We start from the raw sequence: 17364 nt of genomic DNA, 5'->3' as shown, positions 1-17364 counted from the left end.
GCCACCCAAACTAGTATCTCCTCAGTGGTTCCTAATAACGTAGTTAGAATTGCCTCAGAATACTTAGCATATACTTAGTGTAATGTTCAAACTCTTAGTGTGGTTTATGTAATATTCAGTTTCTTACTTATTTGCTAAATAAAGACAGTCTTGGGACTATGCTTTATGTAAGTGCGCATTGAATTGCCAAAACAACTTGAATGATAGGAACCACAATACTGAAATTTTTATCTGTTTGATATTGTTCCCTCCCCCTCTCCCCCTTTTATTCAGGAGCCAGACAACTGGGAAATTATAGAAGGCTTGAAAATTGGTCAGACGAATGTTCACAAGCCAGACAAACATGAAGGATTCATGCTGAAGAAAAGGAAATGGCCTTTAAAAGGTTGGCACAAGGTAAAATATCTGTAAAACATGTTAGATGCCATTACTTTCAATTATAAGACAAAACTGTAGCAAATTGAACTCTGTTCAGGCACTGACTAACAACCATGCCTACCTCTAAGTCCCTGACCTTGAATTGAATGACCGAGTCTGAAGGAGGGTTTCACTTATTTTGCTTCTTTCTTTTGCATTTATGTAACATGTTGAATTCTATAAGCATTCAACATGATTAAGCCTTCTTCATTTCCTTGCAGGCTTAGAAACAAGCAGTTAGCATGCGATCATATGCCCCTTACAGAAGTTTAACTGCCTCAACCTACATATGTATGCTTCAGTTATAGACACGCATACATAGGAATAGAGCGAGGGAGAGGGAGGGAGAGAGAGGGAGGGACGGAGGGACGGACGGATGGAGGGGATGAGAGAGAATGGACTGTGCAATATAAATTGTATTCTTTGAATGAAACTTTAAGTATATGTGATTCAGAGTAAAATGTATTTCTTGTGTGGAATAGAAAATACCAAATGCAATGGCTAAACTGACTTGTCTGATTAGAGAAAAGACAATATCTACATTTATCAGTGACTGGAAACCCCTCATGGACTTTTTGCATAAAAAAGAAAAAAATGAACTTGTGATTTGTGGTTTTCGTGATTAGACAGGGTAGACTATAGAAAGAAGAAAGTCATGATATAACCTTAGAGAGAGGTTAAAATATAATTGTAGTTATAACTGCTGGGAAGAAGATCGAAAGCCACTTTTTTATATCTTCTTTTTCCTACTTTTATTTTTTATCTTCCTCTTATTTTTTCTTTTTTGCATTTTTAGCTTTTTCTTTTATCTCTCCCTTTTTCTTTCTCCTTTCCTGTTCTCCTTTAGTTTGTATTCTTATTATTGTTTTTAAAACTCTCAAATAAATAAATACACACATACATACATACACATACATACATACATACATACACCAAATGCTAGTTTGATTATTGTGGAAATAATTGTTCAGACTCCATCAACTCCTGAAATAAATAAAGCCTTTGCCAAAACCTACTGACATAATCAATTACGGAATGAAGTGATGATACAGGAAGCCTTGAGTATGATGTATGGAACTGGGTACATTTTTGGTGTTTAACCAAGTAAAAGTTTCTCTGAGATCAGAGAAGCATTTGACAGGTATGGTTCATATAAAAAGTGTATCAGTTTGGCTTATGAGGCTTCTATATCTTTTAATTCTGGTCCTGAATGCAAAGGTTTGCAGGAAACCAGGTTTTCTTCATTTAAAGGGTTCTGCCCAGTAAAGTTGCTTAAGGTCACAGCTTCAGAAACCTAATTCTGGTCAAGCTTTCAGATGCAGTAATTCAATAAAGTTATTTGAATTGTCTCATGCAAGCCTTGTTTCAATTCTGTCAGATAAAGCAGAGTCACTTTCAGAAATTCAGAAAGACCCCTTATCAGTAGAAGCTGCAGGATCTTGCTGCTTTTGTCAGAATGATGACCTGAAGCTCTGCTCTTTTGGGACACCCATGTTATATCACAATGCATGTAGACAAGGACAGGGCTTATATCAAATGCTGGAATGCTGCTTGTGTGAGTCTGATCCTGTAATGGTATGTGGGAATGACCTTGGGAGACAGGAGGAAGAGCCACAGACTAGACAGCTATCATGCAAAAGGTATCTCAGCCCTGAGAAGGAAAAGAGGCATGGGAAGCATCTCAGAAGGGACCCTCCCTAGTTTTCTGGAAAGTAAAAATAAAGGAGGCAAAAGGTGCTTTCAGACTTGCAAGATTCTATTACTGTAACCTTACAACAAAGGTAGTGTTAATATTGGGTTGTGCTTCTTGTCTAGACTAGTTCGAAGGGCCAACAGATCCTTCCTTGCTTTGCTCTGGGGACATCACTGCCCCTTATCCAATAGGACTAGAAGAATCCTGTTCTTCTCCAATTCTGCAAATACTATGTTTATCCCACTATGACACCTTACCTTGCAAAAGCAAGGGCCTATTCAGCAGTGGTACTATTACTTAAGATTAAGAAAATAAATATTTCTCCTAGAACTGGCTATGGAGGAGTTGTAGTTTTGGTAGGCTATACTGGAAGAATGTGAGTTACATCCTTGAACAGGAGTTTGCTTCTCCTCTTTTGGGATCCAGCGAGCTACTGTACTCATAAAATGGCTCAAACAGTTGAGTGATAGGTTAGTATTACCATATAGCATAGCTCCAATTCACAAAGCAACTTTAGTTTGAGGATTGTTTTATTATGTTCCATCAGGTTAGTGTGGATGCTTAGCAACCACATAGGTAGATTTTTATCCAGGAAGATCTATCCCCAACTTGATTCTTCATGTCTTATAATGGTGCACCTTTCACTAATGTAATTGGAGTCCATCCACCTTGCTGCTGGTCATCCTCTTCTTCTCTTTCCTTCCACTTTTCCCATCATTACAGACTTGTCCAGAGAGCTAGGTCTTCACATAATGTGTTTGGAGTATTGTAATTTGAATCTGGTCATTTGTACCTCAAGTGAGAAATGTGGGCTGATTTGTTCTTTGTTTTCTTGGCTATCCATGGCCAAGTTCAAAAGTGTTACCGGTAGTCCTTGAGTTACAACCATTCATTCAGTGACCGAAGTTACGGCAGTGCTGAATGAAGGGACTTACGACCATCCCCAAAGTTATAGCTGTTGCAGCACCCCCATGGTCACATGATTAAAAGTTGGGTGCTTGGCAGCCTGCCTGCACTTATGACCACAGGGGCACTTCAACTCCCCCCACCTGCCTATCTCCCCCCATCTATACCCTTTTGGCACCCTGCCACCCTGGGCCAGGCTGTGGTTGGGCTTCGCAATGTGCTGCGGCCCAGGGACTGCTTCTTGCAGCCCCAGAGCAATGGTGCGCCAAGAAGCCCCTTCATGCCATGCTCCTGGGCTGCTGCAGCTAACCTTCATCTTCTTGCTCCTGCTGCTGACGAAGCATGCCCAGCCTGGCCCTTCGCAGCAGCAGGAGCAAGAAGATGGCAAAGGTCAGCTGGAGCGGCCCAGGAGCACAGCGTAAAGGGGCTTCTTGGTGCACCAAGGCTCTGGGGCTGCAGGAATCAGTCCCTGAGCCGCAGCACAGATGAAGCCTAGCCCCAGCCTGAACAGGGAGCACCATGCAAAGGGGCTTCTTGCTGCGCTGCAGTTCTGGGGCTGCAAGAAGCAGTCCCTGAGCCACAGCACAGACGAAGCCCAGCCCCAGCCTGGCCCAGGAGTCTGGTGCAAAGGGGCTTCTTGGTGCACCACAGGTCTGGGGTTGCAAGAAGCAGCCTCTGAGCCGCAGCGCAGTGCAAACCCCAGCCCGGCCCAGCAGTACAAAGCCCAGCCCCAGTCTGGTCCAGCAAAGGGGCTTTTTGGTGTGAAGGGCTAGTCTGGGCATGCCTCATCAGCAGCAGGAGCAAGAAGACAGTGAAGGTCAGCTGGGGTGGCAGAGTGCAGGGTGGCAGAAGCCTCGGTGTGCAGAGTGGCAAGGGCAACTGTGGCCGGCACTGGGCTGGGGCGGCTGCAGCTTCCTGGGGCAGCTGCAGCTTTGCACCCTGCTGCTGGGCTGGGACTGGGTTCTGCATTGTGAAGGGCTTTATGCTATGGGCCAGAGGCTTACCTTACTGAGGCTTGGGGCTAGGAGGCACTAAGCTCAGAATGGCTTGGATTGGGATGGGTCCTTGGTTAATGACCAGTGGAATTCACTTAACAACAGCAATGGGGAGTGCTGGGATTGCAGTCACTAAGCAATGTGGTCACGTGAGATGCACTTTACAACTGCATCACTTAGCGATGGAAATTCCGATCCCAGTTGTGATTGTAAGTCGAGGACTACCTGTAATACTATTTCTATCCTGCTTCTTATCATAGGGTAAAATCATAGGGTAATGTGATTCACAATAATTATAGTTTGAATAATTCACTTTAGCAAGATAGTTCTGAACAGTTTACTCAGTTCATTATTTTGTAAATTTGGTACTACATGTTCCGTCTGCCTCATGGACAGCCCATTAACGCTGTTGTCGTATCAACTTGATAGTATCCTTCTCTTTATGCAGTTATGGTTTAGTGGTTCTAGTTAAGTAAAATAACCTACAAATTCACAACAATTAAGTGGATAAATAGTTTTTAAGAAAAAGAAGTGATACCAGCACAAAAAATAAATATTCTAACTAATATAAATAATGGAATTCTTTCTTTTATTAGTTGTTTAATATAATTATTTGTAGAAACTGCATTTAATGTGAATAATTTGTGGTTCTTCTTAATTAAATAAGGTGGTTAAGGCTGACTTAACCTTTTCTAAAGTAATCTTGTTCACTCAAGATTAGTTTAACAGGATATATATAATACATTTGTCTAATTCAGATGATTAGGATTTAGGGGCCAAAACAGACAATGGACACTATGCCCTTTAACAGTTAAAAGCAGCATCCTTGTAATTCTATAATTAAAAATAGAAGAGAGGTGGGGAGAGAAAAACCTAACTGTTTTGTCCATATGCATATACCTGCTTAACATCCCTACTCATTATTTTCTCCTCTGCAGGAAAAAAAGGCTTGTAATGGAGGTAGGAGGGTTTGAGCAGATGAGGACAAGATCAAAACTGAAGTGTAGAAACATAGACATACATGTGTGCATGTGCACACACAAACATGTACAGTGGTACCTCGGGTCACGAACGCTTCTGTTCACGACCAATTCGGGTCACGAACAGCACCGTTCGCAAAATTTTGCTTCCATTCGCGAACTCCGCATCGGGTGACGAACAGGATCCGCGGCCATTTTCCCTGCTGACACACGTGGTCGTGGCTTCCTGTAGGGAGAGAGACTCTCCCTCCAAACAATAACCGCCTCCCCACCCGCCTTCCTGTCCTCCACGCCTCAAGCAAGGTTAGTGTTCTCTCTCTTCATACTGTACTGTACTGTACTTTGTGTCATATTTTGTGGTTTAAAAAAAAAATACATATGGTTCAAAATGGATTAACCGTATTTACATTGAATCTTATGGGAAAATTTGATTCAGGTCGCGACCAAAATCTGTTGGCGATCAAATTCGTAGGGGTCAGAACGGATTAACCGTATTTACATTGAACCTTATGGGGAAATTTGATTCAGGTCGCGACCAATTTGGGTCGCGACCAGAGTCGCGGAACGAATTAAGTTCGTGACCCGAGGTGCCACTGTACTTCTGCTTTTTATTGCAAATTCTTGGCTGTTTGTAATTGCTTTTGCTACCAAAGAAAGAGAAATACATTCGTTGCTGCATGCAATGTATTTATGTCTTCATTAACAGTTTTTTATATTCTCTACTGTATTGTGATCTCCTACATTTTTTTTTCTGCAGCGCTTTTTTGTTCTGGATAATGGAATGTTGAAATATTCAAAGTCACCAATTGATGTAAGTAACCCTGGGGCTTTTTAAAAAGTTGAGAGTTACATGTTATTTGAATGCTTAGTACCAGTAGAGATATAGACATCCCTGTACTATAGAGAAAAGGTGCAAATTCTGCCATTCATTTCTGCTCTTTTTCCATCCTCTTCCTTTTATCTCTAGCATAATTTGTGGATTTTTCGGCTTTATAATTTGCCAGATTTTATTTGTGACAGATAATTTTTAACCTGGTCGGTTCTTAGTGTCTCTGAGCTTGGTTGTTTGCCTATAGTTATTTCATTACCTTGAGATGAAATCATATTCCCGTGGTTTCTTCCTATATCAAGGAAGAAACCACGCTCCAACCAAGATTGGCAGGGCAAGCTTCTATATATAAAGAGTCAGCAAACTCTACTTTCCAGCTCTTAAATTATGAAGATTTAAAACCAAAAGCACACCAGCTTCTTATCTTGTTAATACTACTACTTCACTTTGGTCAGGTCAGTGTTCTGCCTTTTGCAGTATTATTTGATAGACATAATTAGTGTACCTGTTATGCAGCACCTGTGCCTTTGTAGGTTGGGTGCCTTGGAAACTCTGTATGTTCCATTTGCTGTTCAGCAGACTGCAAAATACAGCAAATCCTCAATTTAACAGAATACAGGTAGTCCTCGACTTACGAACACAATTGGGACTGGAATTTCTGTCACTAAGTGATGTGGTTGTAAAGCAAGATGTCAGGTGACTCCATTGCTTAGTGACCGCAATCCCGGTACTCCCTGTTGCCGTCGTTAAGTGAATTTCATCTATTGTTAGCCAAGGACCCACTCCATCCTGTACCCTGCCTTGTGGGGTGGCAAGCAGCCCCAGAACCGCTGCCTTTGCTATCTCCTTTTCAGACCCGGCTTCTCCGGCAAATGTATCCTCCATGTGGCTCCCTGGAGTGAGCCTTTGGAACACTGTCTTCAGAAACCTGTGCTGTGTTCACAGGGCCTTCGGAAAGACTGCAGGTTTCCGAAGACAGTGCAGACCCTAAGGAAAGACAAGGCTGGTTTCTGAAGACAGTGCAAAACCTGCCCTGTCTTTCTGAAGGCTCTGCACTGTCTTTGAAAAGTTGCTTTTGCTTTGGCTGCAGTGGCTGGGTGAAAAAGGTGAAAGGTTGGTGCAGGGAACTGGGACAGAAGGTAGCTGGGTGAACAAATGTTTCCTGGGGCAGCTTGGGGTGGCTGGGCTGGAGAGGCTGGGCTGAGGTGGCTGCAGCTTCCTGGGGCACCTCATGTGGCTTGGGGCGGCTGGGCTGGGGCAGCTGCAGCTCAGGGGCTTCTTGCAGCCTGAGCTGTGTGGTTCTGGGGCTGCTTGCTGCCCCACAAGGCAGAGTGTGGGGTGGAAAAAGGGCATAGGTGGGAGGAAGAGATAGGCAGGTGGGAGGAGTTGAAGCACCCCTGCACCCGAATTTTGATCACGTGATTGGGGGGTGCTGCAATAGCTGTAACTTTGGGCACGGGTTGTAAGTCCCTTCATTCAGCGCCATCATAATTTTGAACATTGAATGAATGGTCATAAGTCGAGGACTACCTGTAATAGAAGGGAACGGATGTTTGTTAGATCTGAATGTCCATTAAATGGTAAATGGGATTTTATGCATGCATAAAAGAGTGAATGGATTTTCTCCATTGCTTTCAAAGTCCTCTTTAATGAAGGTTGGTAAATCAAGGATTTACTGTACTAATGAGTAGTTGTTATGGATTTTTAATTATAACTTTGTTTTATTTTAACTGCAAGGTAATTGTTGACCACAATAAAGCAATTATTTTACCATAATAATACAAGTCAGTAATAATATTAACATTAAAAAAAATCTACCCTAGTTAAGAAAAACATTAAAATGTAATAAAATTTACTGCTGAAACCACATAATAAATCTAGCAACCCTAAAAGTTCCCTGTTAAGAGGCAGCAATAGAAAACAAACAAGGCCTGCAGCAATATGGGTTTAAAGATGAGTTTAGTTTTTTGTTGCATCTTTAAAATACCGTAAGTTCTCCAGATGATGTATATATGATAAAGTACATTCTGTTATTTCTTTTTAGAAATAAGCAGTTTTAAGACCAAATGCCCTTAAAAATACAGAAGCAATCTTAGTTATAATTAATTTTTCTTTTATGTATAATTGGAGGAAGGGGAAAATTAGTTCACAACATGTTGATATTTTGTTCAGAGGAAGACTTGATTATTTAGGTAACATTATTTCATTTCTTTATTTTTGAAATCTTTTGTGTATAATAGATAAGAAATGGAGGTTTGTATGCTTATTTATGTAGCTTGTTCCCTCAAGCCTATTTTGGAATTTATACAGGTATAAGTTTTCATGAGGGTAGAAACTCTCCCCTATTATTTATCAGTATAAACTGCTCTTTAGAGATGTAGTATTTGCATATGAATGGTGCATGCTGCCAGAGTTGTATTAGAATGTTTTTTTAACATCATAGCTTTCACTGCTGCATAGGTGAGCCAAGCTTAATCTGAGTTTAGTTCTTTAGCAATGAATGTAGTTGCCACAGAAATGTCACTTGAATTAAATGCATAATTTTTGCCTATATGTATATGTAGATTATCTGAATCATAGCCTCAGGCTTGCTTTTCATTCTCGTATTTAAACATCTGTCATTTGTTTTGTTTTTCTTCTTAAAATAGTATTGTATATAATTAGCCTCCATCTTTTCATTCATCTCAGCCTATAAAATGTTTGTATGTGTGTGTGAAAAAAAGCAATGCACTCCTTACATAATAACCTCTTCCTGGTAAGCAGCACATGATAATTTCTCCCCAACTTTTTCCCATTTTTGCTATTTTATTTACTCTTGCACTATAGCCCAGAAAGCTATCCATCCATTCATCCTGAAAATCAATTAAATTGCCATTTTTGCCTTTGATTTCCTACTGTGCACATAATGTTTACTCTCGATTTTCTTTTCAGACTCAGAAAGGAAAGGTTCATGGGAGCATAGATGTGGGGTTATCAGTTATGTCAATTAAAAAGAAAGCACGTAGGATAGATCTTGACACTGAGGAGCATATCTACCATTTAAAAGTAAGGAGTATTTCTACTAATTTTGATTTTCAACTTATGATATAAAAGGGAAATCAAGTATTATTACTGGATTTCTTACTCACACTGATCTTTTAATTAGGTGAAGTCCCAGGATTCATTTGATGCTTGGGTGTCAAAGTTGCGCCATCACAGATTATATCGCCAGAATGAAATTGTGCGATCACCACGGGATGCCAGTTTCCACATATTCCCTTCAACTTCAACCACTGAATCTTCACCAGCTACTAATGCTACATTGCTGGAAGCTAAGGTATAACATTTGCTTGGTCAGGAAGAATGCCATCCTTCAGTTCATATAAAGTTGCTTAATGATTTACCACATTTCCTAGCCATTCATTTTTCTCCATTATTTAAAATACCTTTTTAATTATGATATGCTATACCATCTCAAGTGACTTCTCCATTTAACTTCAGTAAAGTACACAATTCTAGGGGTACAAAAGAAAAATCTGTACTAAGTTGCCCCATTGTTGAATTTTTTTCCTTCTTCCTAGAGTTTTTCTCGCATGTGCAGGGTCCATTTTTTGGGGGGGAATCAACCAAATGTTGATCTGTTGGTTGTGACAGAAATTGACCGACTGGCTTGTCGCCCGAGCCTGATGTTGGGGGCTGAGAGAGAGGAATGATTTACCACATTCCTAGCCATTCATTTTTCTCCATCAGGAAATGGATGCAGTTATATATGGATAGCGTTAACACTGAAAAGAAGAATACATGCAACAAAGGACATCTCCATTTTACCACATTTATTTGTTATCAAGTTTAGAGTGTTAGATACACGCCTCATTTTTTTTTCAAGAGGAGAATAACAGTTACCACTTTAGTTTTTATCACAACCATTTTTTCTCCCAGTGTTCTCATATGTATATCTGTGTGTGTGGGTATGTCTTTCTTTAGGTCTCACAGAATAATTTCCCCTGGCAACCATCTATCCCTTGCAGTAACAGCCTACCTGCAACATGTACTACTGGCCAAAGTAAAGTAGTTGCTTGGTTGCAGGAATCAGAGGAGATGGACAAGTGTGCAGAAGGTCAGCACCTCCTTCCTTTCATCTACAATCACAGCTACTGATAGAGCTATATGTAGAACATAGTTGGAAGCTATGGTGGAAATGTACTTATTTTATGTTATATAGCAAAAAATATAGGAATTTTCTCTTGGCTATACTTAAAATGAAGCTCTCCTCCCCCACTTTTTAAAATTATATGCAATTCTTCCAAGAACCACCAAAATTCAGATTTTCAGGACTAATTAAACTTCTTTCCTAATGTTAGTTAGCATTTTTTTATATTTAAAAGTACTCAACTTCTACCTAGCAAATATTTCCAATATCGTATATTTCTCTGTAATACAGAGCTGAAAATTCTGTAATTTCTGTATATTATAGTTGATAATAATAACATATTCTACACTTTCCAGTTAAAGTTTTAAACTTTAAAGTCTTGACTTAATTTTATCATCTAACTCAGCAATAGTAATTATAGGGATTAAAGATAACCCAAAATTATGACTGAATAAAATTTAAGATGTTGTTATTATTTGCCTTGTAATACAATCTAAGACGTCTAGAAGAATGAAAGAAGAACTCCCCACCCCCCAAAACCCCATGGTATTTCCAGGCAAAGGGTTTTGTCTAATGGGGTCATTTCACTTGCATAGAAATTATTCTGATCTGCATATGGAATGATTCGCCATCATGATGTCCACCAGTTTGTGCAACATTCAAGTTATTTCCAGAAGGTTTGGGGACATGCAGGAAGAAATTTAACAGCTGTGTGGAGTAGATGAAGGGAGCCCAAAATCTGTTAGCATAATGTGGCATGAAATTTATAGGTTTTATTGTGTGACTGTCCTGCTTCCTTTATGGAATGCTAGTGGGGAATGGGGGGTTTCAGATGCCATCATTTCAGTTGTAATATCTTGTAATACTCTTGCAGATAAAATCTTAATCAAAATAAGTTTTTGTTATTCTAAACATGTTACTTTTTGTCAGATCTTGCACATTGTCAATCAAATCTTGTAAAACTCAGTAAAATTCTTCAGAACTTAGAAATACTTCAGAGAACTCAGTCAGCACCAAGCTTCACAGATATGCAGGTAAATAAAATTGATTTTAAAAATTAATAAAATAATGTTTGCATATACTATGTATTTTATAATATATTTTGAAATATTCTGGATGAATGTTCTCTGCTAACAGCCATATCATTATCTATGTATGAACTTCTAGTTAATACAATGACACAATAAAGTGCAGAATTATTCATTATCATAGTCAAGTTCTCTAATGAGTTTAAACTAAAATAATTTTTCAGCCTAAATTGCATACTTTGTTCTAAATTTAATATTCAGTTGCTTTTTTGTTCTTTGTTCTTTGTTCTTTTTGTTAAGACTGTTGTGAAAAGAGAAATGGAGCTACCATATTCAGTAAATTTTAGACAGCATTCTCTAGCATAAATGGTTGAACAATTGTGCCGCGATTCTTGTTTTTGAAACTGTCTTCAATGGCATGTTTGCTTTATTTGTACCCTACTGTATAGAATAGCAGTTTTATTATGTTTGGCAGTCAACTAATGCTAATTTTTTGTTATTAATTTTTGCATATTGTCCATGTCAGCTTTGTCAGTTTTAACCCAATGCTTTACTGCTTTAATTATTTTATGACATAGGCTAACAGTGTAGATAAGAAAGACAAGCGTGTCACAAGAAGATGGAGAACAAAAAGTGTGAGCAAAGATGCTAAAATACAACTTCAGGTACTGAGTTCACTATGTTTTCACTATGGTTTTGGATAAGCATTTGTTAAAAATAATAAAACATAAAATCAATTTGAATTTGAACTACTGGATATTTAATTGTTAATAGCTTTTTAAAAATTGAAGATTAAGGTCTGCTGGTCAAATAAAACTACTTATCTTTTCTTAGAGCAGCCAGACCTGCATTGCAGAAATCCAGAGGACCACTGGAAGGTAGCAGATAGATACGGAAATCTATTTCCATCTAGTGGTTGTCTGGATTTTACAGCCCTGATCTGGTAACCATTTAATTTCTCCTATGAGCATAAAGGCTATTTAATGAAGAACGAAAGAGAGAGAGAGAGCCCCAAAGAGATTACAGTGCAGCAGTCTATATGAGTCCCTGTTATCGAGGCAGTACAGGTAGTCCCCAGGTTAAGAATGCCTGGTTTAAAGGTGACCCATAGTTAAGAACAAAGCCTATTGTAGCAAAATTCAAGTTAAATACACAGTGGTTCGAGTTAATTACATAATACTACTTATACAGTATTATACAATAATGCTGCTCCGGCTTACGACTAAAGGACAGACTTTGGGAATGGAACTTGCTCTTAAACTGGGGACTACCTGTATCATAAGTTGCATGATGAATGTATGTGTCTATTTTGTGTGTGAACACATTTTGGGAAATCACATTTAATCACTATACTTACAGAGCAGTTACATACAGCAGCAGTGTGCAGGGTTTATCTATAGAAAACTGATACTGTATCAGAAGTTATCCTTGTGTAGATGCCCAAAGTCAAGGTTGTTTGTCCTAGATGCCTTAATGAAGGGGAAAAGAATCAACAAGCAACAAGCATATATGGGATGGGACGTGTGCAGTCTTCAAATGAACAATTTCAAAGATGGAGGGAATTTTTCCAGCAACTATACAACCATGAGGAGTTGCAGGGACACCGGTAGATCCCCTGCTCATCGAAGTGCCACAGAATCAGGCGTTGGATGCTGAATTTAATGAAATAAAAACAACAATAAGCTTATTGAAAAATGGTAAAGAGCTGGAATGAATGGAATTAGAGCTGAGGCACTCAAAGATGATGGAGATAATCTAACTCAATGACCGCATTCACAGTTACCCATTATTTGGCACTCAGAGAAGGTCTCCATTGCATAGAAATGAGCGATTAAAATCCCTATTTTGGAAAATGGCAACAGTTGCAAATGCAAAAGCTACTGGGACTTAGGGCTTTTACCAACCATTGAAAAGGTCCTCATAAGAATCATCCAACTAAGTTTCCAGTAGGAAACAGTGGGAATAGACAACTAGAGAACAGTAGGCTGGTTTCTGCCCAAACCGAGGAAGATTATTATTTCATGGAAGAAATAATTCAAATGAATGGTCATTATACTGATTAACTTTGAGCAGCCTGACAGTATATATCGTCCAGCTTTATGGAAAGCATTGAAAACCAGACAACATGCCCACAATAATCATACACCTACTGCAAGAAACGTACAACAATTCCAGCAACTGTGTGTGCATCTTATATAAACTTTCACAGAAATTCCCAGTTCAAATTGGCTTTAGGTGAGGCTGCATGATTTCATCCTGCTATTCAGTGTCATAGTCAATGCCATGAAGAAAGTTTTTGGTGGCAGGCAAGGAGTACAGTATGATGAAACCCACTACATGATTGACCTAAGGCCATATTTGCAGACAGTGCCACAGAGGTCTTGTATACTATAACATCATGAAGACTGCCTATTCATAAGCCCTGAAAATTAATGCCAACAAAACAAAGGTTTTGACAACTGGTATGGATAGCCTGCTATCTATCTCAACAAAGACCCAGATTCAGTAGGTTAAAAATGTACAGAGCCAACAACACCCACAGCAATGTACTGGTTCCAAGTTCAGCCTCACCCAGATACTTGCTAAGAGGACTAAGGTAGATCCTTTCTTTTTGTGAATTTTGACTTGGCAGTGGGGGTGGGTGGGTTTCCACTTTGTTTTATCAAGGAAGCAGTAAAAAATATCATCAACTAACATAAACCATACTACAAACCATCCTACCATTTTAGGATTCTTTTGTCTTGCTCTGTTGTCTATATATTCAAGGAAAACATCAGGAATTGTTTTGAAGTCCTGAACATTATTGATAGAGAATCAGAGGAATTATGTAATGAACTTAAGATGTCAAGGATGAATGTGAAAAGGGACTGCCAAAAATGAAGAAACAGAAGAAATCAAATTGGATGTCAGTACACAAATTACCAAGAAGAGAAGAGAAGCCAAATCCAAGAAAGACAAAAATCTCAGAAAGGAGCTTAACAAAGAGTTTCAGAGAGAAGAGACAAGCAGCAGTATTACAATGAGATCTGTAAAGCCAGTTAAGATGGAAACAGACATGGGAAACACGGAAAGTCTTCCAAAAGGTCTCTGAACTTAGAAGGAGGTTCCAATCTCGAATCAGTATGCTAGACACCAATGGACAGATAGTATCCGATTCAGAGGAGATCAAAGGAAGATGGAAAGAGTATACTGAAATTCTCTATAGTAGAGATGTCAACATCCAAGATACCTTAGAAGATATTCCCTATTTACAAGAATTCTAGTACTAGAAGCTGGTTAGATCAGCACTCCAGTCATTACCAAATCGGAAAGCTACAGGAACTGATGGAATACCCACAGAAATATGGCCAGCAACAGAAGAAGAATCAGTGAAGGTTCTAACCAAGCTATTCCAGCAAATCTGGAGAACAACAAAGTGGCCAGCAAATTGGAAAGAGATCAACCTACATTTCAGTACCAAAAAAAGGAGACTTAACAGAGTGTGCAAACTATCGTAACTTAATTTCACATGCTAGCAAAATAATGCTTAGGATCATCCAACACGGATTAGAGCCCTACATGAAAAGAGAGATGCCAGATGTTCAAGCAAGCTTTAGAAAAGACCAGGAACACGAGACATTATTGTTGATGCATTGTGGGGTAATTGAGAAAACCCAAGAATACCAAAAAGAAGTCACTATGTGCTTCATTGATTAGAGAAATTCCTTCAATTGTGTTAATCATGTCAAACTATGGAATGTGCTCATAAAAATGGGAATCCCAGAACATCTCATTGTCCTTATGAGAAACTTATATACAGGTCAGGAAGCCACAGTACAGACAGAACATGATGAAACATACTGCTCCAGGTTGGCAAAGGAGTAAGACAGGTACTCTCCCCTTATTTACTTGACCCATATGCTGAATATATATTAAGGGAAGAGGGACTGGAAGAAGATGGACACAGCGTGGTTTTAAAATTGGAGGAAAAAAATGACAACCTACATCATGCTGATGACACTACCCTGATAGCTAAAAATGCAAAGGATCTACAAGGCCTAATACTAAAAGTCAAAGAGTGCAGTGAAAAAATGGGACTAATGACAACAGTTGCCAATTTGTTTCCGGGTCCAATTCAAGGTGTTGGTCATCACCTTTAAAGCCCTTCATGGCATGGGACCAGGTTATCTGAGGAACCGCCTCGCCCTGGTCATCTCAGCCCGCCCCACTCAGTCCAGCAGAAGGGGCAGATTGCAGACCCCACCCGTCAAGGAATTTCGATTGGTGGGGTCTAGGCAGAGAGCCTTTTCTGCTGTAGCGGCCGCCCTATGGAACATCTTGCCGCCTGAGGTGCGGTGTGCCCCCTCCCTCATGGCCTTTAGGAAAGAGATTAAATCCTGGCTCTGCCAGAAGGCTTGGGGGCCAGAGGGAGGCCCGCACCTATGGAGATGGCTGGTGGGGTGAGGGGTTGTCCCCTCCCCCAGCATCTTACAGGTTTTTTAGGGCCAAATTATAGGAGGTTTTTAGGCCATTTTTATATATGTTTTTAACTATTTATAGATTATGTCTATGTTTGGAGAGTCCTGTGTTTTTTTATTATTATTGTGAGCCGCCCAGAGTCACCCATTGGGGGAGATGGGTGGCATACAAATTTGAAAAATAAATAAATAAAATAAATAAACAGGTAGAACAACCAGCCTTAGAACTGATAATGAAGTTATCAGAGTGGTAGATAGCCTCTGCCATCAACAGTAAAGGAACAAGCAGTCAAGAAATACACTGCAGACTAGCACTTGGTAGAGCAGCCATGAAGGCCTTGGAAAAGGTATTCAAATGCCATGGTGCATCTATACTTACAAAGATCAGAATTGTGCAAGCCATGGTATTCCCTGTGATACTCTATGGAAGTGAAAGTTGGTCTTTGAAGAAGCAGGATAGGAAGAATATTGACACCTTTGAGCTTTGGTGTTGCAGAAGACTTTTGAGAATACCGTGGACAGCAAAGAAAACAAACCAATGGATCATTGAGCAAATCAACTCAGAGTTCTCACGAGGCAGAAATGACCAGGCTCAAATTATCCTACTTTGGACACATTATGTGGAGACCTAGCTCTCTGGAAATGTCTCTAATGCTGGGAAATGTGGAAGAAAGAGAAGATGCGGACTTAGTTGGATGGACTCACTAACAGCGGTGATAAATGCACCATTGGAAGATCATTGCAATAAAAGATTCTGCTTGAAGTATGTGCCTTCAGCGTGGAGACAGGCAGCCATGTCTTTTCCCAGAGCTAATGGGAATAAGCTAAGTTCTAATACCTGACTATTTGCAAGGCAGTACTAATTGGTTTACAGTTAATCAGATAAGAAAGGAAACTAACACTGGCATACAAAATGTTTCATTTTCTATTTGTTTCTGTCATAAGTAAATTGCATTGAAGAAGAGTTCCTTTTATGTACGGATGATGTAGCACTGTCTTCAAGCAATCTTTGTGTTTGGTATGCTTTATGTGGAGTGTTTATATAGCAGGGGTTTGTTACATCTCAGTTAATGTCTTGTCTGAGGAATATCAAATTTGGGCTGTTTTATATTGAAAAATGGGGGGGGGTTTGTTTTTTATTCATTTGTTAAGAACAACTTTAACATTTTTGTGTTTATAAAATTAAGAGCTTGAGATTTCATATAATTCTTTAACCAAATTTTGCTGCTAAAAATAGCCTTAACTGTCTCCCCCATGTACCTCAATAATGGAGCTGTTTTTTCATAGCAGAAGTTTCAAAGGGATTTTTCTAAAATTGTTCCATGCTTATAGAAACTCTGTTTAGATTGCTCTAAATTTATCATAATTTTCTCACATAGATGTAATTCAGAGACCTACAGTGTGTGCACATTCCTGGATTAATATAATATTTATTTATTTATTTATTTATGTATTTATAAATCAAATTTATACGCTGCCCATCTCACTATCAGTGGCTTTGGGCAGCTCACAGGTAAAAAAAATGTAAAAATATTTAAAAACTACAAAGCACATTAAAAAGAGTACAAAGCTAAAAGATGGAGAGAGCATACTCAAGCCACCAGCCACTCCCAATATTGGGAGCCCCCATTGGATCCCCAAGCTAGTTGGCAGAGCCACATCTTAAGGCTCCTCTGGAAGGCCAGAAGAGTGGGGGCCAATCTCACCTCGGGGGGCAAGATATTCCACAGAAAATGCTCTCCTCCTAGACCCTGCCAGTCAAAATTCTCTAACTAATGGGGTCTGCAGCATGCCCTTCCTGCCGGATTGGGTGGGATGTGCTGATGTAACCAGGATGAGGGAGTTCCTCAGGTAACCTGGGCCCATGCCATGAAGGGCTTTAAAGGTCGTAAGCAACACCTTGAATTGGACCCAGAAGCAAACTGGCACC

The 17364-nt window shown here is 39.5% G+C and overlaps 1 protein-coding gene across 10 annotated transcripts in view; it reads left to right on the top strand.

Moving 5' to 3' along the window:
• The window catches only part of OSBPL6 (oxysterol binding protein like 6), a 103340-nt gene that overhangs the window by 40911 nt on the left and 45065 nt on the right, over nucleotides 1–17364 (top strand). For 9 of the 10 annotated variants that reach the window (XM_025169811.2, XM_025169813.2, XM_007433180.4 and 6 more), the window contains 7 exons: nucleotides 274–396; nucleotides 5749–5802; nucleotides 8752–8865; nucleotides 8966–9136; nucleotides 9784–9916; nucleotides 10880–10983; nucleotides 11556–11642. In XM_025169811.2, the coding sequence (XP_025025579.1) occupies nucleotides 274–396; nucleotides 5749–5802; nucleotides 8752–8865; nucleotides 8966–9136; nucleotides 9784–9916; nucleotides 10880–10983; nucleotides 11556–11642 (786 nt within the window). The remainder of the gene's footprint in view (nucleotides 1–273; nucleotides 397–5748; nucleotides 5803–8751; nucleotides 8866–8965; nucleotides 9137–9783; nucleotides 9917–10879; nucleotides 10984–11555; nucleotides 11643–17364) is intronic. The other variant, XM_088135767.1, reaches the window with a different exon arrangement.

This window comes from Python bivittatus, unplaced genomic scaffold (assembly GCF_059951505.1).
Source record: "Python bivittatus isolate LINGU-HERP-01145 unplaced genomic scaffold, Pbiv_v1 ctg000200_np1212, whole genome shotgun sequence".
Classification (NCBI taxonomy): Eukaryota; Metazoa; Chordata; class Lepidosauria; order Squamata; family Pythonidae; genus Python; species Python bivittatus.
Note: the sequence above shows the minus strand (reverse complement) of the source record. Positions and strands in the feature narration are given on the sequence as shown.